Here is a 26,764-nt window from a genome sequence, read left to right as displayed (position 1 = left end):
CAGGCATCTGAATGCAGTGGATGCCCGTTACAAGGTGCTGTCAGGCATCTCCATGCAGTGGATGCCCGTTACAAGGTGCTGTCAGGCATCTGCATGCAGTGGATGCCCGTTACAAGGTTCTGTCAGGCATCTGCATGCAGTGGATGCCCGTTACAAGGTGCTGCCAGGCATCTGCATGCAGTGGATGCCCATTACCATGACTAATGTCGAACGAGATTTATGACTGGGGGAAAAAAAAGCAGATGGTGACACCACAACATAATGTTTCTGTATTCGGTGAGCTTTTAAAAGACTTGAGCAGCGGTAAATCCAAGATTTGTATTTCGGGTGAAGTGCGGAAACGTTATTCATCACATAGTGGGAAATCGCAAAGATTCCTTATCAACACTGCAGAAGCATTTTGCTGAAAAAGTTAGTGCGCTTCTTTGTTTTAGGTCTTCCAGTTTTCCGCTACCAATATGTGGTTGCAGAGGTCGAATCGCAGCTCCTGGCCCCGTCTCTTTAGCCGCTACTGGGTTAATCTAGTACCCAGTGTTTTCAGACTTATTGAATTTTAGGATGATGTCATAGTCAGAAATGTCAATAAATAAATCATGCGATAATGCAGATATCTGATGCCATTGTGACGTTCCTATCACTTACAAAAATCTTTCAGACACTCTTAACTACACATTGACTTCAGTTGTAACTTGGGTTACCTTCACAAATGCAGTCACAAGTTATCTAAAAACCACCGAAAATTGGATTGGTGTTATAGTTAGGAAGAGTCACCTCACTGAGCATATACATAAAAGTGGTATTTGCTGCTCCTGTGATGAAATCTAGCCATTTAATGCATCACCTGCTGTGATTGTACTGCAAGAAACAACGCTGAGTAGTATTCGGTCATTAGATAGGGCATTAGTGGAAGCCATTGCAAATAGTCTCCATGCAAATATTTCTTCACCTGATGGGAAACAATTAACCTACTCCTTTGCCCTACTAATAACGCAAGTTTCCCCACACTGATAACGGTCTAGACATTGGCACAATTAAAACGGGAGAGGGAAGATTTTAAAGTCTTCGCTACCTTATATTCCACTATAATATTATCAAAGATCAAACACTCGAAAATGCCAGATATTTTGTGAATAGATATCCTTCCTCTAAAAATTTCAGCATAACGAATCGGCGTTTAAAGATCAAAATCTAATGAGTCCGACTTTTTTTTTTTTTTAAAAGTTGCTACATTCCTCTCAGCTCGAAGGACAGAACATGTGAAGAAAAGACACGACTGCAGAAAGAACTTAATTAATAGAACGTTTCTATCTGCTTGTATCTTTATCAGGTCATATTCGTAATATAAATCACACGCGCATATATATAATATATATGTCGTGCCGAATAGGCAGAACTTGCGATCTTGGCTTAAATACCAACGCTCATCCTCCCATATAGGACAAGTGAAAATTTGTGTATGCAATAATTTCGCCAAAATCATTCTGAAGCTAACGAAAAATATATATTTTATTGTGTTTGTTTAGTACTAAATTATTGTAAACGTATTTAAAATATATTTAGTTGGGTTAGGCTAAAATAAATTGCTCTTGTTATAATAAGGTTAGGTAAGTTTTCTAAGATTCTTTTGGTGCAAAATTAAAAATTTTTTCATTAACATTAATGAAAAAAAATATATCTTTAAACATATAAGAGAAAATTTTAGAAAGGGCTTAATTTTAAATGAGTTCTTGCTAATTGACCAGTTTTACATATTCGGCACGATATATATATATATATATATATATATATATATATATATATATATATATATATATATATATATATATATATATATATATTATATATATATATGTCGTGCCTAGGGATTGGCAGAGAGCATGCAGAGTTCCTTTGTATAAAGGCAAAGGGGACAAGAGAGTGGAAAAATTATAGGGGGATAAGTCTGTTGAGTATACCTGGTAAAGTGTATGGTAGATATTATTGAAAGAATTAAGAGTAAGACGGAGAATAGGATAGCAGATGAACAAGGAGGCTTTAGGAAAGGTAGGGGGTGTGTAGACCAGGTGTTTACAGTGAAACATGTAAGTGAAAAGTATTTAGATAAGGCTAAAGAGGTCTTTGTGGCATTTATGGATTTGGAAAAGGCATATGACAGGGTGGATAGGGGGGCAATGTGGCAGATGTTGCAGGTGTATGGTGTAGGAGGTAGGTTACTGAAAGCAGTGAAGAGTTTTTACAAGGATAGTGAGGCGCAAGTTAGAGTATGTAGGAAAGAGAGAAATTATTTCCCAGTAAAAGTAGGCCTTAGACAAAGATGTGTGATGTCACCGTGGTTGTTTAATATATTTATGGATGGGGTTGTAAGAGAAGTAAATGCGAGGGTCTTGGCAAGAGGCGTGGAGTTAAACGATAAAGAATCACACATAAAGTGGGAGTTGTCACAGTTGCTCTTTGCTGATGACACTGTGCTCTTGGGACATTCTGAAGAGAAGTTGCAGAGGTTGGCGGATGAATTTGGTAGGGTATGCAAAAGAAGAAAATTAATAGTGAATACAGGAAAGAGTAAGGTTATGAGGATAACAAAAAGATTGGGTGATGAAAGATTGGATATCAGATTGGAGGGAGAGAGTATGGAGGAGGTGAATGTATTCATATATTTGGGAGTGGACGTGTTAGCGGATGGGTCTATGAAGGAAGAGGTGAATCATAGAATTGATGAAGGGAAAAGGGTGAGCAGTGCACTTAGGAGTCTGTGGAGACAAAGAACTTTGTCCTTGGAGGCAAAGAGGGGAATGTATGAGAGTATAGTTTTACCAATGCTCTTATATGGGTGTGAAGCATGGGTGATGAATGTTGCAGCGAGGAGAAGGCTGGAGGCAGTGGAGATGTCATGTCTGAGGGCAATGTGTGGTGTGAATATAATGCAGAGAATTCGTAGTTTGGAAGTTAGGAGGAGGTGCGGGATTACCAAAACTGTTGTCCAGAGGGCTGAGGAAGGGTTGTTGAGGTGGTTCGGACATGTAGAGAGAATGGAGCGAAACAGAATGACTTCAAGAGTGTATCAGTCTGTAGTAGAAGGAAGGCGGGGTAGGGGTCGGCCTAGGAAAGGTTGGAGGGAGGGGGTAAAGGAGGTTTTGTGTGCGAGGGGCTTGGACTTCCAGCAGGCGTGCGTGAGCGTGTTTGATAGTGAATGGAGAAAAATGGTTTTTAATACTTGACGTGCTGTTGGAGTGTGAGCAAAGTAACATTTATGAAGGGATTCAGGGAAACCGGCAGGCCGGACTTGAGTCCTGGAGATGGGAAGTACAGTGCCTGCACTCTGAAGGAGGGGTGTTAATGTTACAGTTTAAAAACTGTAGTGTAAAGCACCCTTCTGGCAAGACAGTGATGGAGTGAATGATGGTGAAAGTTTTTCTTTTTCGGGCCACCCTGCCTTGGTGGGAATCGGCCAGTGTGATAATAATAAAATAATATATATATATATATATATATATATATATATATATATATATATATATATATATATATATATATATATATATATATATATATATATATAGTATATGTCGCGCCGAATATGTAAAACTGGTCAATTAGCAAGGACTCATTTAAAATTAAGTCAGTTCTAAAATTTTCTCTTATACATTTAGATATATTTTTTTTTCATTAATGTTAATGTAAAAAAAATTAATTTTGCTCCAAACGAATCTTAGAAAACTTACCTAACCTTATTGTAACAAAAACACTTTATTTTAGCCTAACCCAACTAAATATATTTTAGATTTGGTTACAATAATTTAATACTAAACACAGTGAAATATATTTTTTCCGTTAAGTTCAGAATGATTTTGGCGTAATTATTGCATACACAAACTTTCGCTTGTCCTATATGGCAAGATGAGCGTTTCTATTTAAGCCAAGATCTCAAGTTCTGCCTATTCGGCACGACATATATATATATATATATATATATATATATATATATATATATATATATATATATATATATATATATATATATATATATATATATATATATATATTGCAATAAGATCACAGTAAACAGGTGATTTCAGAATACGCAAAACAACCACTTGTGAAAGAATAGAGAAATTCCAAGCGCTTTCGTGACTACTCACATTATCAAGGAACAATGAAAGTAAAGCATCAAAGGAAGGTATATAAAAGGGTAGCCCACACCTCACTATCAGATCCCACAACACCTGACGCGAGACAGCAGGCCCGCCGGCCGAACTGGACAGGTCCTTCACACAACCCACCAACAAACTATTCTACCCAAGAAATAAGAAATTTAATAAATTATTATTTGTCCTGTGTATTATTAAATTCTTCCCAAATTCTATTAATTATAGATGGATCTAATTTATATAAACCAAAGGAAATATTCATATAGAATAGTTTGTTGGTGGGTTGTGTGAAGGACCTGTCCAGTTCGGCCGGCGAGCCTGCTGTCTCGCGTCAGGTGTTGTGGGATCTGATAGTGAGGTGTGGGCTACCCCTTTATATACCTTCCTTAGAAAACTTACCCAACCTTATCATAAGCGCAATTTAATTTAGCCTAATCCAGTTAAATATATTTTTTTCGTTAGGTTCAGAATGATTTTTGCGAAATTATTGCATACAGAAATTTTTGCTTACCTTATTCGGCAAGAAGAGCATTGTTATTAAAGCCAAAATCGCAAATTTTATTTATTCGGCACGACATTATGTATGTATGTATGTGTTTATATATATATATATATATATATATATATATATATATATATATATATATATCTATATATATATATAATACGCAGGTAAGAGAGCATGATGTGCAGTGAGAAAAATAGCTGGAGTATGATTTTTCGTTGTTTGTGGAATTTTGAGGAAGTAGACAGTACGACTGTGTTGAAGGGTTGACTGGTTTCTGAACTGTGTGTTTTAGCCCATTCCCATACGGCTTCTTGTTAACCATACATCTGTATCACAGCTTGTGCCAGTGGTTGCATAGGTACGTAGTTTAAAAGGTCAAAGAGAGTTACAGGTAAGTTATAGGTATTCATGTATGTACGAACATAACGTTGCTTCATTATTATTATTATAATCCAACAAGCGCTAAACCGCAAGGAACGTTGCTGGAGATGTTGATGTTGGATCTTTGTTTGCTTCCAGATGCGCTGTCAGCTGATTCAGTCGACTATCCGCTCTAGGTTCCGGAAAACGGTATGTTATTTTTTGACTTATTAGTTCCCGTGTGTGTGTGTGTGTGTGTGTGTGTGTGTGTGTGTGTGTGTGTGTGTGTGTGTGTGTGTGTGTGCGTGTGTGTGTGTGTGTGTGTGTGTGTGTGTGCGTGTGTGTGTATGTGTGTATGTGTGTGTGTGTACATCATGAATCAGTAATCAATAACTTTCGAATCTAAGGACGGACCGGGTTACTGGATAAAAACTGGTAAGGGAAAAGTAAAGCAACTTGTTCCAGCATTTAAACACGTTAGGCACCTTAACGTGATTAGTGTGATTACACTGTTACATTCGCGGCATTGTGAAATTTTACGTGTGCGCGCGTGTGCACCCACTTATTTGTGGTTGCAGGGGTCGATTCTCTGCTACTTTGTTTTATGTGTGCTTGCGTGCGTGCATTCGTTCGTTCGCTCGTGTTCACCTGGTTGTGACTGAAGGCGCAAATCTCATCTTCTGGATCCAAACTGTATACAACTTGATTTATTATTTCCCTGCTTCTTGGGTACCTTATCGTGTCTACGCTTAAAATTGTTCATGATATCTTTTGCCATACTTTTCTCTCAAGGTCACTCCACTTCCTGACCACTTTAAGGCGGGAGAATAAAATTCCTGACGTCTCATGGCCCATATGTAAGTTAACTTTCATTTATATTTTTCGAAAATATCATACAGTCTGTCCGTAACCTTCTATTATATTCTGTAAAGATATGAGTCGTTTTTATTTTTCCTCTCGGGTCTTTTTGTCTTCTAAGGATGTCAGAATACTTTCTTTTAGGCCAGACCCTCGGCCTCCGAGGAAGCTTTGTTGCGATCCTCAGAATTTTCTGTTTCTGTTACGTGATGGATCAGGCGTGTGTTCAGTAATAGTCCTGACATATGTCGTATACACATTCAGCTCCGAAATACAGTTCTTAAGTCGCCAAGGCGCACGTATGAGTTAATGTTCACTAGCAATGTTCTCAGTGTCATACTCCAAGTTGGAAATACAGAGCCTCAGTATCCTTCACTCCCAGTCTGCATTTCGTATCTGGTGGTCTTCCTTCACATGTATTTGAATTCCAGTAGCCACTCGTCTGATCATCCCAATATGTCGGATAACCTACACACACAGATAATGATCTTTCCAGGAGAATATAGATATCATAGTCTAATGATGATTCTTCGAACTGCAACATTTCCATTATGTTTTTTTTAATATAGATAGTTTATTTCTCACCTCTGAAATTACATCCTATCCAACCGGTTTCCCTGAATCACTTGATATATATTAATTTGCTCTTACAACTGCACACCAAAAAACATTCACTTCTACTTTGATTAAACGTGCTAACAACTGCCTGATTCAAAATTTCTCCAACATTCTTTCAACTCATTCTCAGACATCCCGCACAGCATTACACCGCCACAAATTTATACACCCACAGAATCTATCAGTTTTTTCTGAACCATTTCAACAGCCAATCTTCTACTTGAATATTATTTTTTTTTCGCTAGTACGTGATCTTATAACATCTTTCCTTATTGTTTTTCATGATGTTTACTTAATACTTTGATCTCAGATACACATTTCCACTCCAGTATTCAAAGAACATATTTCAACTCCTGCAGATGCGACTTCAACCTAATATTCCGATATATTATCCTTTCGGAATCTATTGACAAGCTTTGTACTACAGATTCGTTAACAGTTCACTAACTTTGTCTTCATCTCTTTTGATTTACTTCATCTAAACTACGATCTTTCATTTCTGTTACTTGCACTACCTCTTATCTACTTCTTAATTTTAGTGATCGCTTTCAACATACTTGACACACTCTTCAAACTCCTTCATCAAATTTTAAACCCTATCTTCTGAATCTCTCACTAGCACCATGACATAAAATCTCTATAGCAACACCCAATTTATATCGGAAAGTTTGTTTAGGGCCACAGTCTCCGTATTATACTAGCGTTCACTTATTTACAATCTCGTTTATAAACACATTAAACAGCATGGTAATATTACACATCATTTTCTTAGATTTTTCTACTAGATTTTTTCTTCTTTCCGACATTATTTAATCTGATATTCATTCTTCTTAACAACTTTCGCATTATTCCATACATGTACGACTATCCACATAGCATATAGCTATATCATGTCTTCAAATATCCACATAGCTATATCATGTCTTCAAATATCCACATAGCTATATCATGTCTTCAAATATCCACATAGCTATATCATGTCTTCAAATATCCACATAGCTATATCATGTCTTCAGATATCCACATAGCTATATCATGTCTTCAAATATCCACATAGCTATATCATGTCTTCAAATATCCACATAGCTATATCATGTCTTCAAATATCCACATAGCTATATCATGTCTTCAGATATCCACATAGCTATATCATGTCTTCAAATCGATATTAACAACAACTTTTACTTAAGTGCTACAGTACAAGCACTTAATCCAGACTTTCCCTTCTCTTTCTAAACCCACTCTGGTCCTCTGTAGTTATATTTTTTTTAGTTTAATTTACAAGCTGAGAGCTGTTATCCTTCCTCAGCTAATTTCAAAGCCGAACCCTGTGTTTGGTGTACTCATTCTCTGTGATGCGAGTCACAGTCGGCCAACACCCGGTTACCTACTTACTGCTAGATGAATATGAACATCGGATGTAGGGGGAATCATGCCCACAGTTGATACTAGAGGAGTGACCCAACCAGAGTCATCCAACTTTATCATTTTCATGTTTCTTTCAGTAACGTTTCTGCCAAATAATTTACCTTGTGGATATTCAGCCAATGATTTCCCCTAATTTTATCTAACTGTATGTTAGAATTTTCCTCCTGATATTGAGCTATATTTGATATCTCTTAGGTATTAGATAGCTTCCCATCACACATGCACTGAAGATACACATCAACCATTCCGGCTCTTTATCTCCACTTGCTTGAAAGATTTCATCCTTAATTATATCCATTCCCGCGAATCTGCGTCATTCGCTTCTTCAGTATCCACTACTCTTCCCTGCCTTTGAATCAATTTCTTCTCCTTAATGTAAAATTTTGGCTTTGAATTCAGAACCTTTATTCAGTAATATCTAAACTTATTCTCTCCATCCTTCTGTAACACACATACTGTAGAAGGCAACGGACTACAGATGTTATGTACATCACAAAATAAACGAAAGCTACTATGTGATATATAACCAGAGAAACTGACTGCAAAAACTAAGAGGATGGAGAACGAGTTAAGTTAAAGAATAAATCAAATAAGCAACACTTGGCTAACTTTATCGCCGAAATGTCTCGCTTGCACATCAAGCTTCTTCAGTTGAACACAGGAGAACATAACACCGGAGACAGCAAAAGTAATAGTGTTGACAATCACCCCGTCAGCTTTGGTAGGAGGTGTTCAGTCCCTCAAGCCAACACCATAGGCATGTGGCCACACCTTACATACTTTGCGAAAAACTGGTATATAACTTGGACAGATTATAATTTAAGACACACATTTAAATACTTTGGACATTTTATGGAAACGTTTCGGTCTTGCGACATTTTTTCACTTCATAGATGGGGTTTCAGAAAGAAATGGGACGAACCTATGAAGGACCGCAGAAAGAGGGAGAGAGAGAGGGGAGGTAGGTATTTAGTGAGAGCGAGCGAGAACGGACCAACAGGTGAGGACTGTCACAAGGAAGGGAGAATGGCCTGGGTCCTGACGTATAGGGCAGTAACGTCATGCGGAGCCGCTCCCGCTGTGAAGACATCAATAAACACTATTGGGAACACGACCAACACCTGCGCTGACATCACTTTCTATTTACATCAAAAGTAAGAAGCCTCCCATCTCTCTCTCTCACTTGCCTGGCTGGAAGAACTGCCTGATGGATCCGGCCAGCTCGTGGAGGCAGTTCACGATGTTTAATTAAACAGATATAAACTTTAATTCCCCTATCCAGTGAATGTTATGACATGTACGTACATATGCACCCTTGTGATGAAGAGAAACACGTTGCAAAGCAAGTTCTGATCAACAACGTACATATGCACCCTTGTGATGAAGATAAACACGTTGCAAAGCAAGTTCTGATCAACATTGACCTGAACGTTGTCCTGGTAAAAGTTTGTTGGGTAATGAGTGTCAGTGCTTCAGATTTATCAGTTCAACAACATTTTGGATCTGTTATCAAACTTGTTAATAAATAGTTTCGATTGTGCAACTGTCACTCGCATATGACGTTGAACTTTGCAATAAACTTTTTTTATGAATATCATACCTAGGGCAGAAGTATATCTTTAGTTTATATTACTCGTTTATATTAACATGCAATATTTTTTTTTATTTTAATAAATATTAATTGAAATTCAGTCCTGTTAACTGATGAATTTAGCAAAATAATATACAATAGCAACGCTCTTCTTGCCGAATAAGGCAAGCGAAAATTTGTGTATGCAATAATTTCGTAAAAATCATTCTGAACCTAATGAAAAAAATATATTTTATTGTTTATTATTAAATTATTGTAAGCTTATCTAATATATATTTAGTCGAATTAGGTTAAATTAAATTGCGCTTGTTATAATAAGGTTAGGTCAGTTTTCTAAGGTCCTTTTCGTACAAAATTATGAATTTTTACATTAACATAAACGGAAAAAAATATATCTTTAAACGTATAAGAGAAAATTTTAGAAAGAATTTAATTTTAAATGAGTTCTTGCTAAATGACCATTTTAAATATTCGGCACGACAAAGAACTTTGTCCATGGAAGCAAAGAGGGGAATGTATGAGAGTAAAGTTACAGCAACGCTCTTATGTGGGTGTGAAGCATGGGTGGTGAATGTTGCAACAAGGAGAAGGCTGGAGGCAGTGTATGGTGTGAATATAATGCAGAGAAACCGTAGTTTGAAAATTAAGAGGAGGTGCGGGATTACCAGAGGGCTGAGGGGAGGGGTTTGTTGAGGTAGTTCAAACATATAGAGAGGATGGGACAAAACAGAATGGCTTCGAGAGTGTATAAATGTGTAGTGGAGGGAAGGCCGGGTAGAGGTCGGCCTAGGAAAGGTTGGAAGGAGGGGGTAAAGAAAGTTTTGTGTGCGAAAGTAAAAGACTGGGCAGGCGATGCAAAGTACCCCCAATTAAAAGTAGGGGCGCCATTGGTACACTAAGAGAAAACACTATAAGTGTCCGGGGCCCAAGACTGTTCAACGGCCTCCCACCAAGCAAAAGGGGAATTACCAATAAACCCCTGGCTGCCTTCAAGAGAGAGCTGGATAGATACCTAAAGTCGGTGCCGGATCAGCGGGGCTGTGGTTCGTACGTTGGACTGCATGCGGCCAGCAGTAACAGCCTGGTTGATCAAGCCCTGATCCACCGGGAGGCCTGGTCGTGGACCGGGCCGCGGTGGCGTTGATCCCCGGAATAACCTCTAGGTAGACTCCAGGTAGAGGGGCTTTGACTTCCAGCAAGCATGCGTGAGCGTGTTAGGAGCGAATGGAAACTAATGGTTTTTAGGACTTGACGTGCTGTTGGAGTGTGAGCAAGGTAGCATGAAGGGAGTCAGGGAAACCGGCAGGCCAGACTTGAGTCCTGGAGATGGGAAGTACAGTGTCTACACTCTGAAGGAGGGGTGTTAATGTTGCAATTTAATAACTGTAGTGTAAGCGCGTCTCTGGCAAGACAGTCATGGAGTGAATAATAGTGAAAGTTTTTCTTTTTCGGGCCACCCTGCCTTGGTGGGAGACGGCCGACATATTAATATATATATATATCATATGTTTTTATGTATTTCGTCAGACTTCTCGTGTTGTGCAAACACAAAACATGTGATATGCTCTGTTTGTGTCAAGTGGGAGAGAGTTTAGTAAAATCCACATTTAAATTTACTTTCACTCTATGAAACTCGAGTTTAAATGTTAATCATAATCTTCAGTGTTAGATGTTATCAAAAGATCAATGATTGTTTAATACCGACAAGTTGAAGAATTAGATACGTGTGCAACTGGGTATCTTTGTTATCTTTGGTATCTGTATTATCTTCATCAAGATATCCAGTCATTGGAGATGTAGCAGCATCGTAATACAGTCAGAAAGATAGACGGTTTATCCTTAAGATATGCGAGTCTTGGTTTCTAAGACCACACCAGACCCGGTCGTGAAGACCAAGTTAAATCCAGTCGTCAAGGCCAAATTAGAGCTAGTAATCAAGACTATACAAAACCTAGTCGTCAAATCCACAATAGGTCCGGTCATGACCACACCAGAAATAGTCGTCACAGTCAGACCAGAACTGGTCAAGATTACATCTGAACTGATCATTAAAAGCATCTGAATTGGTTGCCAAGACCACATCGGACATGGTCGGTACGATGGCTCCAGTCCTGGTCGGCAAAAACCGCACCAGATATGATCGTCCAGGTCACACCAGATGTAACAGAGACTTATACCTGACTTAATTTTTGAAGACTAGACTAAAACTGCCTAAATTTACATAAAAACTAGTCTATGAGGACACTATATCTCGCCAAGACAACACTATATCACGCTATATTAAATCTTTCACTATTACTCTACACTATGCCAGATCTGCACCATTCCTGATTGTCAAGACGACGACGACACCTGGTCAAGACGATAACGACACCTAATCGTTTAGAAAACATCTGGCTTGGTCGTCTAGACAACACCCGACCTAGTTGTCATAACACCCGACCTAGTTGTCATGACAACACCCGACCTAGTTGTCAAGACAACACCCGACCTAGTTGTCAAGACAACACCCGACCTAGTTGTCATGACAACCGACCTAGTTGTCAAGACAACACAGGACCTAATTGTCATGATAACCGACCTAGTTGTCAAGACAACACCCGACCTAGTTGTCAAGACAACACAGGACCTAATTGTCATGATAACCGACCTAGTTGTCAAGACAACACCCGACCTAGCTGTCAAGACAACACCCGACCTAGTTGTCAAGAAATCCAACGCAGGAGACTCGAAACAATCACATGTCTTAAGACATATAGAAGACGAACATTAAACACACTATTGTTTTAAAAGCATAATTTCAATTTTTGTCTATAGTAACCAGAGAAGTGTTCCCCGAGGCCTCTGACAAGAGCCGCAGTGTGACCCTTCAGGTACGTGGAGTGGCACTTTAAAAACATATGAAGCTGGAGTTGGGTGCCACTCACCTCTCTGTTAACCTTTCAACTATTGCAAATGTTATTTATTGTACTAGTATTATGTTGGTGTTCGTAACTACTTTTTTTTAGCTGATTCTCTACTGGTGACGCATACACAGCCTGACGTGCGTGGTGAAAAAGTGGTTCTCATAACTTATATCACGTCTTGTGGTGACCCTGCTTGTCAGGGTGCTAACTCATCACAGGAATCGAACTAGTTCTCTATATTCTACACTGGTAGAGCAGCTCTATTGCTTGCAAGAGACACCCACACTTATAAAAAGGAAGCGAACTTTACATCCAATTAAAATTTCACTACTTTCAAGTCGTTGAACAACATGAGTGAAACAGAACAGTCATTTTGACTGTGTCAACAACCCGTCTGTTGAAAAACTAGGAATGTAATTTGTTTTGCAACCCGGAGAACTCCCGTCGAGAAAGAAGAGGTGATTTTTGTCATCTTGTTAAGAGGCGGAACTCAGTTGTAGGTATATTTGGGGTTTGAACCCATGGCAAGTGAGTCCAGAATATATCTCAGTTGTCATCAGCACTTTCATCACAGTCGCCATTTTTACCATTATCTCCATCGTCGTCATCACCCATCACTGACATCGTCGTCACCACCGTCGTCCTCACCGCCCCACACCATTGTCGTCATGAAGGGTGAGAGACTCTGGAGGTGCTAATCTGAAGTGACAACACCATCTCCTACTCCCCACGCTCCGCTGGGTGATACATGCCACAATTTACCCATAAATCCCTCATAAAGGAGACATAATAGAGTTCTTTATCACCCGCCTCGAAATTAGAATAAAGGAGAGAGGAAAAAATCTGCGCTATTACGAGATCATCTCCAAATATAATGGAAACTTTACTCACAGTTCATGTCTTGGGTAATCATCTAATCGATTTATTTTCTTTATTTAAGTTGTATATCTTACAAGATTCGTAAATTCATCCCTTCTTTTTCGCTGACGTTAATGATTCATACAGTTGTATTTTAAAAGATAGAATGCTTCGTTTAATGTGCGACAGTTAATTTTCTGGAGAATCATAATCCATGTAAATAAACCAGAAATATGCAAATGATCGCACAAAGAGCCGCAGATCCATTAGAGAACCCCAGATGGAGTTAATTTTGAGCCTGCTGTTGGAAACGGCCGCTCGGGGTTCTCATGGTCGGTCTTAATAACCCGGGGAGTTGGTCGGACCCACCCCGCTCATCACCACTAATCCTCTGGTAATTGCAGTGCGCGGTGTTGCATATAGGATCATGATCAATCTGCAACGAAACTCATCACGCTTAGTGTGTGTGTGTGTGTGCGTGTGCCAGAGAGAAGAGGGAGGGGAAGAAAGAGGAGAGAGGGAAAAGTCGAAAAATTGCCTCTCATCTGTGGAATGTCAATAAATAATGGAAAGGAGTGAACGTGGCATGTTGTGATATACTCTGGCTTTGTATCTGTGGTATGCTCAAGGTCCACAACCTTGGAGAGCACATTTTGTATTTTCTACTTCAGCTAACCCAGTTATATTCTTTATGTAGAGTATTAAATAACGCATTGTTAGAGCAATGAACGGCTTGCAACAACACGTTAAAGGTAATGGACTGTATTATGGATCTTCAGTTGTTCCCGAGGAACTAGACCCAAATTTTTTTCGAAAACTGCCCAGAGATGAAGGATGTCCTATCTTGTTGAACCCAAGTGGTACTGATGACCTCAGTCCGTATAGTTTGATGAATTAGTGTTACCGTATGTGGTATACCGGCATGTATGTTTGTCTCACCGACATTAGGACAGGGATTCTCTCTCTCTCTCTCTCTCTCTCTCTCTCTCTCTCTCTCTCTCTCTCTCTCTCTCTCTCTCTCTCTCTCTTGATTCCTCATATATTGATAAATTCACGATAGTATGAATGTGGGCTGTGTGAAGGATGTAGTATGAATGTTACAACAGGATTGATTATTAATTTTATGAAAGAATGGAAGGTTTATATGCTAGGGCAAAGTGAAACAACTTTTAAAGGGGGAAGGGAATTTGAATGGCAAGAAGTTAAATGAATTAAGCTGAACGCATCTGAGGAAACACGAAAATAATGAACAGCAGTAATGTTGTGAACTGTGGAAAAAACGAAAACAGATAAAATTCAAATTCTTTATGCTTTAGAATAAAAGTGGTATGTGAGAAGTATGTAATAAGAATATAAGCGATTGTTAATACAAGTTTAGAGTACAAACAATTATGAAAAATATTTCGTTTTAGGCAATTTTGAGTGTGAGATGATTTTTGTTTAAAGTTTATAGCTGAAGTGGATGACACTGTTGTGGATCGGCCAGTAGGAAGTTTGGGTTGTCAGGGGTTTCTGTTAATATTTCACTGTGTTCAGAAAGTTTCAAGAATTTAATGACTTGTCAGTTAAGGTTGGAAGTGGCGAGATATTGCAATAACATGAATGTTATCGAGAGTTATGGGAAACACAGAAAATAGGATTTTAGAAGGGAATGAAATTTGTGGAACAGGTATTTACGAAGAAGTTTTTTAAGGTGTCGAAACTGGAGACAGTAGAAGAGGTAATCAGTCTCTTAGCTTAGATGAAGGCTAAGTTTGGTAAGATTCATCAGGAAACAGGATAATGGTTTCCTGACGCAGGTCTTAGTCATATGATGACCCGCCATTTGAGGATTTTGGTCATATAAACGAGGCCTTCCACTGGCTTACAGGTCCACACCTTTAAAAACTAATACATTGTCATTATTAGATATGGTGTTCAGCACCGTAACCTGAGAAGAATTACACTACTAGAGATATCAGAGATGATGGAAGACGAAGTAGACTAAGCAGATAGACAGTTTGTGGAATCAGTCCATCAGCCTTCACCAAGGTTCACCAAAGCTACGGTGGTGAGCATATAATAGTCTGTGTGTTGAGTTGATAAAGCCAGTGTTTGGCGAAACGTCTTCAGAATGAATATATTTATGTGTTGCACATGTGATTTATTCATCAAGAGTATTGACACATCGAATGTATTTGAATATTTGGGAATGAATGTCTCAGTAGATGGTCTATTGAAGACATTGTAAATCCCAGAATAGATAAGAGAAAAAAAGTAGGAGCCTTTTACAAACATAGAAGTTTATCGATGATACAAGAAAAAAGTGTTAAGGCAACGAGACTAGAGGCAATGACAATATGCAAAATAATTAACAAAATTTAAATCCGCTAACATATGCAGCCAAACTGTTATTAGTAAACCACTGCATCTAAGCAATACGTCAAAACAAAACCCAAATTTGTTACACCAAATGAATACATGAAACTATCAAAGAAATTGATCAAACCACCATAACCAAATGAATCTACCGAAGCACCATCACCACTACCACCACATGCGGCCGACCAGGTGAAGGCCACAGCACAAGCTGGATACAAAGATGTGTTTCAATAAGTCAAGTCATCACGCTCAAGCGGCAGCTGAGAGCGCGTGTGGACCTTCCTTAAAAATCACTGAGTTGCACCTGTTAAAACAGAGCAAGTATGGCCGCCTTTTGTGCAGTGTTTACCTGCAGGCTGCCTTAATCCCACCCCCAACCAAAGTTCCCCTCCCTCCCAGACTTAATCCTCCAGTCTCAGTCATCCCAGACAGTTCCAACAGCCACAGTCCCCACAGACATGTTGCCACAGTCCCCAGGCAGGTTTAGGACAGTGGTGCCTAAGGGACAGTGATCTCCAGAATTATTTACTGGTAGCTCAGATGATGCACTGAAAATCATTCAAAATCGAAAAAATAATTCACCAAATAAATCGATCAATAAACCAACAAACAAATCGACACAGGTTAGGTTAGGTAAGGTTCGTCAGGAAACAGGACAAGTGTTTCCTGACGCGGGTCTTAGTCATATGATGACCCGCCGTTGGAGCTTTTGGTCATCTGTCCGAGGCCTTCCGCTGGCTTACCGGTCCACTCCTTTAAAAATTATGGTCATAGTTATAACTATTGTTTTGTATAATCGACGCACAAATATGTCTTAGGGACTTAACTGTACTACCTGTACCCACTTGGTAATAACTCTTAAAGGAAGCTTGGACGAGACATCGCTTCAAGAGGAAGGAATGGAGACGATGCTTTATTGTTAGTGAAGGGCATTTTATTTAAGAACTTAAGGTTAAGCTTCTCGGATCATATGCGATTACCTCTCATTCCCGAGGCGCTGTAAAACCTCTACGTTATGAATACTTTAAAAATGCAGATAATAATTTGGATAAACCTTCCAGTTGCCTAAATATTTGAATGTTTAATTTATGTAAACTCAAGTCGTGATGAAACGACTGTCAGTGAATAAACAGAAGAATGAACGGGGCTTCGTTGTCTTCATGGCTCATTGGTACAGCATTGGGTCTGCTTCGTTCAAGGTCTATGGTTCAAGTTCCTATCCATTTTTCTCTTTCTTAACAGTCATGCATTAAGTTTTGAATATAAATGTTTACAATCACTACTACACTGTTATTATCACTACTACACTGTTATCAACTCCTCCTACTACACTGTTATTGGACTGATGAAGCCACTAAACGTTTCATCACTACTACACTGCTATAATCACTGCTACGGCGTTATCATCACTACTACACTGTTATCATCACTACTACACTGTTATCATCACTACTACACTGTTATCATCACTACTACACTGTTATCATCACTACTACACTGTTATCACTACACTGTTATTACTACACTGTTATCACTACTACACTGTTATCATCACTACTATACTGTTATCACTACTACACTGTTATCATTACTACACTGTTATCACTACTACACTGTTATCATTACTACACTATCATCACTTATACACTGTTATCATTACTACTACACTGTTATCATTACTACTACACTGTTATCACTACTACACTGTTATCATTACTACACTGTTATCATCACTACTACACTGTTATCACTACTACACTGTTATCATCACTACTACACTGTTATCATCACTACTACACTGTTATCATCACTACTACACTGTTATCATCACTACTACACTGTTATCATCACTACTACACTGTTATCATCACTACTACACTGTTATCATCACTACTACACTGTTATCATCACTACTACACTGTTATCATCACTACTACACTGTTATCATCACTACTACACTGTTATCACTACTACACTGTTATCATCACTACTACACTGTTATCATCACTACTACACTGTTATCATCACTACTACACTGTTATCATCACTACTACACTGTTATCATCACTACTACACTGTTATCATCACTACTACACTGTTATCATCACTACTACACTGTTATCATCACTACTACACTGTTATCATCACTACTACACTGTTATCATCACTACTACACTGTTATCATCACTACTACACTGTTATCATCACTACTACACTGTTATCATCACTACTACACTGTTATCATCACTACTACACTGTTATCACTACTACACTGTTATCATCACTACTACACTGTTATCATCACTACTACACTGTTATCATCACTACTACACTGTTATCATCACTACTACACTGTTATCATCACTACTACACTGTTATCATCACTACTACACTGTTATCATCACTACTACACTGTTATCATCACTACTACACTGTTATCATCACTACTACACTGTTATCATCACTACTACACTGTTATCACTGTTATCACTACTACACTGTTATCACTACTACACTGTTATCGTCACTACTACACTGTTATCATCACTACTACACTGTTATCATCACTACTACACTGTTATCATCACTACTACACTGTTATCATTACTACTACACTGTTATCATCACTACTACACTGTTATCATCACTACTACACTGTTATCATCACTACTACACTGTTATCATCACTACTACACTGTTATCACTACTACACTGTTATCATCACTACTACACTGTTATCATCACTGATACGGTGTTATCATCACTGCTACGGTGTTATCATCACTACTACACTGTTATCACTACTACACTGTTATCATTACTACACTGTTATCACTACTACACTGTTATCATTACTACACTGTTATCATCACTACTACACTGTTATCATCACTACTACACTGTTATCACTACTACACTGTTATCATCACTACTACACTGTTATCACTACTACACTGTTATCATTACTACTACACTGTTATCATCACTACTACACTGTTATCATTACTACTACACTGTTATCATCACTACTACACTGTTATCATCACTACTACACTGTTATCATCACTACTACACTGTTATCATCACTACTACACTGTTATCATCACTACTACACTGTTATCATCACTACTACATTATTATAACAAGTACTTCACTGTTATCATCACTACTACACTGTTATCATCACTACTACACTGTTATCATCACTACTACACTGTTATCATCACTACTACACTGTTATCATCACTACTACACTGTTATCATCACTACTACACTGTTATCATCACTACTACACTGTTATCATCACTACTACACTGTTATCATCACTACTACACTGTTATCATCACTACTACACTGTTATCATCACTACTACACTGTTATCATCACTACTACACTGTTATCATCACTACTGCACTGTTATCATCACTACTACTCTGTTATAATCACTATTACACCGTTATCATCCCTACTACACCGTTATCATCACTACTACACTGTTATCATTACTACTACACTGTTATCATCACTACTACACTGTTATCATCACTACTACACTGTTATCATCACTACTACACTGTTATCATCACTACTACACTGTTATCATCACTACTTCACTATTACACTGTTATCATCACTACTACACTGTTATCATCACTACTACACTGTTATCATCACTACTACACTGTTATCATCACTACTACACTGTTATCATCACTACTACACTGTTATCATCACTACTACACTGTTATCATCACTACTACACTGTTATCATCACTACTACACTGTTATCATCACTACTACACTGTTATCATCACTACTACACTGTTATCATCACTACTACACTGTTATCATCACTACTACACTGTTATCATCACTACTACACTGTTATCATCACTACTACACTGTTATCATCACTACTACACTGTTATCATCACTACCAACATCTGCATATCTTTACCATGAATGATGAAGACTTTTCGCCTATCAGCGGCTTTATCTAATAAGTGAAGATATATTCCAGAGACAGTGCAAGATGAGGTAATCTGTCACTCTTGATCAAGTCTAAGGAACTTAACACCTGTCAATGCTGAGGGACCAATTACCTCTCTTCCAGTGTCTCATCTCTATACTGAACTGAGAAATACCACTGGTTGGCCAAACGTCTTCATAATTCATAACAAAGAAATCCAGGTGGTGTATATATGTCTTATTCATCAACGTGTTGATATTTTGTACCAGTAATGTAAAGTGATGGAAGTACAGAGATGGACTCATCGTCTGTATGCAGCGGTGCCTCTCTCTTTACCCAAGCATCAGTGCGGACACAATGAAGGTTCAGTAAGAAGTACCTTCTTGTGCTATCAACGTCAGGAGGAGAGACATGAGGTTCTGGTGCTCAGTTTCTGGAGGTGTCGTGGTTTTAAATAATTTCTCCATATAATAATCGTCGTATATAGCAAGAACATTGAATTAGGCTAGTTGAATAGTTATCAATAAGTCCTTATATGTACAGTTACTAGGTACACGGTATGTATGTACAGAACTTTGTATAAAATGCAATTTAGCTTGTATCTCTATCTCTCTCTCTCTCTCTCTCTCTCTCTCTATATATATATATATATATATATATATATATATATATATATATATATATATATATATATATATATATATCTCGATTTTCCTCGCACTTCATCGGACTGATAAAGCCCACAGTAGTCAAAACGTCTTGTAGTGAAATGTGTTGTTCAGGACACCCATACCAGGCCAAGTACGTAAAGAAATTAGAGAAAGTACAAAAGTTTGCAACGAGACTAGTCCGGGAGTTCAGGGACATGCCCTATGAGGAGAGGTTAAGGAAAATCGATCTAACGACACTGGAGGACAGGAGGGACAGGGATGACATGATAACATATAAAATACTTTGAGGAATCGTTAAGGTGGACAAGGACAGGATGTTTCAGAGATGGGACACAACAACAAGGGGTCACAATTGGAAGTTGAAGATTCGGATGCATCACAGGGATGTTAGGAGGTATTTCGTCAGTCACAGAGTTATTAGACATAGAATAGTCTGGAAAGGGAGGTGGTGGAGGCAGGATCCATATATAGCTTTAAAAAGAAATATAAAACTCACGGAGCAGGGAGGGAGTGACCCAGTAGCGATCAGTGAAGAGGCGGGGCCAGGAGCTATGAATCGACCCCTACAACCACAATTAGGTGAGTACACACACACACACACACACACACACACACACACACACACACACACACACACACACACACACACACACACACACACACACACATCGGGAGGAAAACAACAGTCAAGGACCAGGTAATCAGGCTAAGGAAGGAAGGAGGAGAGACAACAAGAAATGACAGTGAAGTATGTGAGGAACTCAACAAGAGATTCAAAGAAGTGTTCACAGAGGAGACAGAAGGGGCTCCAGAAAGACGGAGAGGTGGGGCACGCCACCAAGTGCTGGACACAGTGCATACAACCGAGGAAGAAGTGAAGAGGCTTCTGAGTGAACTAGATACCTCAAAGGCAAAGGGGCCAGATAACATCTCCCCATGGGTCCTGAGAGAGGGAGCAGAGGCGCTATGTGTACCCCTAACAACAATATTCAATACATCTATCGAAACAGGGAGATTGCCTGAGGCATGGAAGACAGCAAATGTAGTCCCAATCTTTAAAAAAGGAGACAGACATGAAGCACTAAACTACAGACCAGTGTCACTGACATGTATAGTATGCAAAATCATGGAGAAGATTATCAGGAGAAGAGTGATGGAACACCTAGAAAGGAATGATCTTATCAACAGCAGCCAACATGGTTTCAGGGACGGGAAATCCTGTGTCACAAGCCTACTGGAGTTCTATGATATGGTGACAGCAGTAAGACAAGAGAGAGAGAGAGAGGGGTGGGTGGATTGCATGTTCTTGGACTGGAAGAAGGGGTTTGACACAGTTCCACACAAGAGATTAGTGCAAAAACTGGAGGACCAAGCAGGGATAACAGGGAAAGCACTACAATGGATCAGAGAATACTTGTCAGTTAGACAGCAGCGAGTCATGGTACGTGGCGAGGTGTCAGAGTGGGCACCTGTGACCAGCGGGGTCCCACAGGGGTCAGTCTTAGGACCGGTGCTGTTTCTGGTATTTGTGAACGACATGACGGAAGGAATAGACTCTGAGGTGTCCCTGTTTGCAGATGACGTGAAGTTGATGAGAAGAATTCACTCGATCGAAGACCAGGCAGAACTACAAAGGGATCTGGACAGGCTGCAGACCTGGTCCAGCAATAGGCTCCTGGAGTTCAATCCCACCAAGTGCAAAGTCATGAAGATTGGGGAAGGGTAAAGAAGACCGCAGACGGAGTACAGTCTAGGGGGCCAGAGACTACAAACCTCGCTCAAGGAAAAAGATCTTGGGGTGAGTATAACACCAGGCACATCTCCTGAAGCGCACATCAGCCAAATAATGGCTGCAGCATATGGGCACCTAGCAAACCTCAGAGCAGCATTCCGACACCTTAATAAGGAATCGTTCAGGACCCTGTACACAGTGCACGTTAGGCCCATATTGGAGTATGCGGCACTAGTTTGGAACCCACACCTAGCCAAGCACGTAAAGAAACTAGAGAAAGTGCAAAGGTTTGCAACAAGACTAGTCCCAGAGCTAAGAGGTATGTCCTACGAGGAGAGGTTAAGGGAAATCAACCTGACGACACTGGAGGACAGAAGAGATAGGGAAGACATCATAACGACATACAAAATACTGAGAGGAATTGACAAGGTGGACAAAGACAGGATGTTCCAGAGATTGGACACAGTAACAAGGGGACACAGTTGGAAGTTGAAGACACAGATGAATCACAGGGATGTTAGGAAGTATTTCTTCAGCCACAGAGTAGTCAGTAAGTGGAATAGTTTGGGAAGCGATGTAGTGGAGGCAGGATCCATACATAACTTTAAGCAGAGGTATGATAAAGCTCACGGTTCAGGGAGAGTGACCTAGTAGCGACCAGTGAAGAGGCGGGGCCAGGAGCTCGGACTCGACCCCTGCAACCTCAACTAGGTGAGTAGGTGAGTACACACACACACACACACACACACACACCTTCAACAGTCCTCATATCTGTAGCGGCCTTTCGTGTCCCCACAAAGAAACCAACAAGACTGACTGAGGGACGCAGGCTGGTACACCCACCATCCACCCCACTGTGAAATTCTAGGGAAAATTGGTGTCCATGGGCAGACAGAGTCACGTTCTCGTGCTTACGGACCTACTTGCTAACAGGAGTATGAGTCTGCTTGCCTCTGGCAGGTTGCTTCCACCTGACCTCACTCTTAATGATACAGATTTGCTATCTATAAGATATTCCTGTGATGAAGATTGATAACTCTGGTATTAATATACTGCTTTTTTTATGTTGCAGCTCAAGGAATTTACTTAAAGTTTTTGGATATTGTGTAATTTCTCGCAAATATCTAAAAGCTGTATCATGTAGTTGTAGAAATACAGTATTTGTTTTAGTTATTACTGTTATTGTTGTTCATTCAGCAGATTTTATCAATTTTAGTCTATAATTAGTATGATGTCACGAGCAATCATTTTCAACTATGGATTGATGGAAGTTATCTTGGTTATGACATACGCATTTTCTTTTTACTCATTTCTATATACTGGAACAAAGCTATTGTACTTGAGATGTCCCGTTTTCACTCATTCTTTTATCGTATGTATTTTTTTTAATTCCCAATGACTGTAGCACCTACTATTTTGTTTTAATTCATTGATGTTCTGCTCTGCTTCTGAAGGGAAGCATTCTGGCATTCCTTTGGAAAAAAAAAAATTCTCGTTTCAAGACTATGGCCTCTTGCCCTTGTTTAAGATAATTATCTTCGTTATTTATTTTTCTCTTGTCCTTTTATAATCATACATGTAGCGATCATGTCTCCTCTTTTTCTATTTGCAAGTGTGGGAGTCTTAAGTGTTTACAGATATCCATGATAACTTTTTTTTATGACGTTGGAGATATTTTGTAGCTCTTTGAATCTATTTTTTTTAAACTTAAGCATTTATTAAGTGTGCGCACCACACACCTGTTTTATATTCAAGTTTTTCGCCCTTGTAAGTTTTGAAGGGATTTTTAAAGTTAATTCATCAATATTTGTGAGAGATTTTACTAGCTTCGTTTACACTATATATTATCTTACGATAATATTTTTATAATAGCTGTTATCTCCTTCTCTATGATATATTCAATATTTTGTCACAAATTCTATGTCATTAATGTGGCTGGAGTTCACTCTATCTCATTCCCATTACTTGGTATTTATAATTATTAAATTTTATCACTTATCACTCCATTTGCTCCACTTATCCTAATCATGAAGTTAAGTTTCGCAATCTTCTTTATTGTATATTTTACATATAATTTTTTTCATCCACAATCATAATTTATTTTATTCCTGTTAGCAAGTTATTTAAAGAAATTTATTGCAGTATCTTGGGAAGGGTAGATTTTTCTCTCACATTATTTTTGACACATCATGAGTACACTTTTTTCTCTTATTACCCTTTACATTTCCATTCTAAACATAAAACACCTAAATAAATGGTTTTATCTATGACCATAATTTTTAAAGGGATGGACCGGTCAGATGGCCTTGGTCAGATGACCAAAAGCTCCAACGGCAGGTCACCACACGACTAAGACCTGCATCAGGAAACACTTGTTCTGTTTCCTGACAAAACTTACCTAATCTAACCTCTCAATCATTGTTATAGTTTGCCTTATATTCCTATATTTTATAGTCTTATGATTAAAAACTATTAGAGGATTTCGGCCCAAAATTATGCAACTCTGTCAGGATGACTAATGGTAAATGCAACAGATTTTATATACAGGAATTTGCCTTCCGAAAACCGAACTACAAATTCTATATGCACGAATTTGCAAACCGAAAAGAGAACTGTTTGCTAGTTAGTAGGGTTTTGCTCTCGCAGTATGTTATCCTCTCTTCTGTGACGGCATTGGCCTATAATTTAAAGGACCCACCGGTCATCTTTTTCTTCTTTAAATGTTGTCACAATGTGTTGCATCTTTCATTTGTGTCAAAATATCTTCCTGAAAGGAAATCCCAAAATATTCCAAAGTGAATATCATAATTCTTCTAATCATAATTTTAAAACCCATAGTGCTCACTCGGCTGATCCTATTGCTGTTCTCTCGTCAACATCCGGTAGAGATTTCTTTACATTCCTTTTAGTTATGACGGTATCCTCCACTAAAGCTGTCTATTGGGGATTCATATCTGCTGCATTTTAGAATATATTCCCATGATGATTAAGTTCTGAATTCTTTGTATTTTATCACTACTCTTTAATTTACTTTTTTTTTTTTTAAATTTGAGTTAAAGATTTAGCTCAATCGTGCTCCTGTCTATTATTTCCTCATAAAAGTTTCGTCTTCCTTGCATTTCTATACGCATTTTTTATTTCTTTAACTCTGACAAGTCTTTGGATTGATCCCCTTTTGCACAGCTCTCCAGCAGTACCTACCATTAGCAGTGAGCGAAATGTTTCAAGCAACAAATTGATATCCAACTGTTATACATGTGTCTTTTTCTTCAACTTGTTGGTATATATATTTCGACCTCCCATTCGACCATTATTATTCCGCCTTTTAGTATTTGTGGGGAAATATATTGCCTGATTTCATTTTCACATATACAGAAAGAAATCATTGTAACCCCCTCTCTATATATGTTATTAAATTCAAAAAGAGAAAGTTATTCTTTTTAGGTCACCCTGCCTCGGCGGGATACGGCCAGGTTGTTGAAATATATATATATATATATATATATATATATATATATATATATATATATATATATATATATATATATATATATATATATATATATGTCATTAAGACTGTGGAGAAATTTTCTCCAGGAGGGGGGTATCAGCCCCTTTCAGCCCTGAGGGGCCCAGCCCTCTCAGAAGGGGCAAGCATCTTGTTTACTGCTACAGCAAGTAATTGATCCCAGATGCAGTACCAGTATGCGACTTGGTCAAGCGACCGAGGCTCCGTGCAAGACTCCAGTGTTGCAAAGTGTATTTTAATAAAAGACAGTCCATCTCTTACCTTAGCAGGACAGTTAAGGAAAACCCTGCTCCCACTTTATCATCAAGGTAAAGATAGTGGACATTGTTGTCTATACTTAAGACAGCAAGATTCAAGCATTCTGCTTTGCTTCATGGAGGAAGTGGAAAGGAAGCAAAAGTACTAGGTCAGCTTTTCCTTTATGTGCTAGGGGCAGTGACGGTGTAGGAGGCTGTGGCGTCTTCAGATTACTTTTGACTCTACTGAGAGTCACACTGACGCCAGTATAACCAACAAAGAACACTGATCCGTGCGTTAGTGTGAACAAAGTGTCTCACAAAACACAATAAACACTTAGAGAAGTGTGATCAGCTTTAGTGATAAGATTGTGAACAATAAAGACAAATCTTGTGGAACACAGTGTACACACTGGCCGATTCCCACCATGGCAGGGTGGCCCGAAAAAGAAAAATTTCACCATCATTCACTCCATCACTGTCGAAGGTGTGAAGAACACCATAACTCAAGCTACAAGAACAAGGTAGGTTATAGGATTTATCTTTTGTTTCCAGAAATTTATATTCTGTAGAGAAAACATCTTTCTGTATTAGTTTCACCCAGTATTTAATGGGTTCAAGACATTCATAATCAGGTTTTATTCCTTTAATGAATTTAAAGACACGAGCTGTAACTCTTAAGAGTTTACCCAAAGATGAGTATTTAGATCCATCAATGACTATTTCTGTTGTGTCTACAGTATTTACACAACTTATTTCTGCTGTGTTCAAGCAAACTGTTTTTCTTCTGGCATAATGTGAGCTTTTTGCTGAGGCCAGTTATTTTCATTAGAGAGCCAGTTCGGTCCGTGGAGCCATAATTTATTATCCACAAATTTCTTGAGTGGGACACCACGTGACAACATGTCAGCTGGATTCTCTTGGGTAGAGACGTGGAGAAAAAGATAGTCTCTCTGCATCTCTTTTATTTCTGCTGCTCTGTTCTGTACA

At 38.7% G+C, this 26,764-nt stretch overlaps 1 protein-coding gene across 2 annotated transcripts in view; it reads left to right on the top strand.

Annotated features, from left to right (window-relative positions):
* Positions 1 to 26,764, top strand: part of LOC138855427 (uncharacterized) — an 801,190-nt gene that overhangs the window by 479,883 nt on the left and 294,543 nt on the right. For both annotated transcript variants that reach the window (XR_011394664.1, XM_070104721.1), the window contains exon 3: positions 5,176 to 5,226. Coding sequence is in view for 1 of the 2 variants with exons in the window: in XM_070104721.1 (XP_069960822.1) it covers positions 5,176 to 5,226 (51 nt within the window). In the remaining variant the exon portion in view is untranslated. The remainder of the gene's footprint in view (positions 1 to 5,175; positions 5,227 to 26,764) is intronic.

The sequence above is a fragment of the Cherax quadricarinatus genome, chromosome 5, assembly GCF_038502225.1.
Source record: "Cherax quadricarinatus isolate ZL_2023a chromosome 5, ASM3850222v1, whole genome shotgun sequence".
Taxonomy (NCBI): domain Eukaryota; kingdom Metazoa; phylum Arthropoda; class Malacostraca; order Decapoda; family Parastacidae; genus Cherax; species Cherax quadricarinatus.
This window is presented reverse-complemented; position numbering and strand designations above follow the sequence as displayed.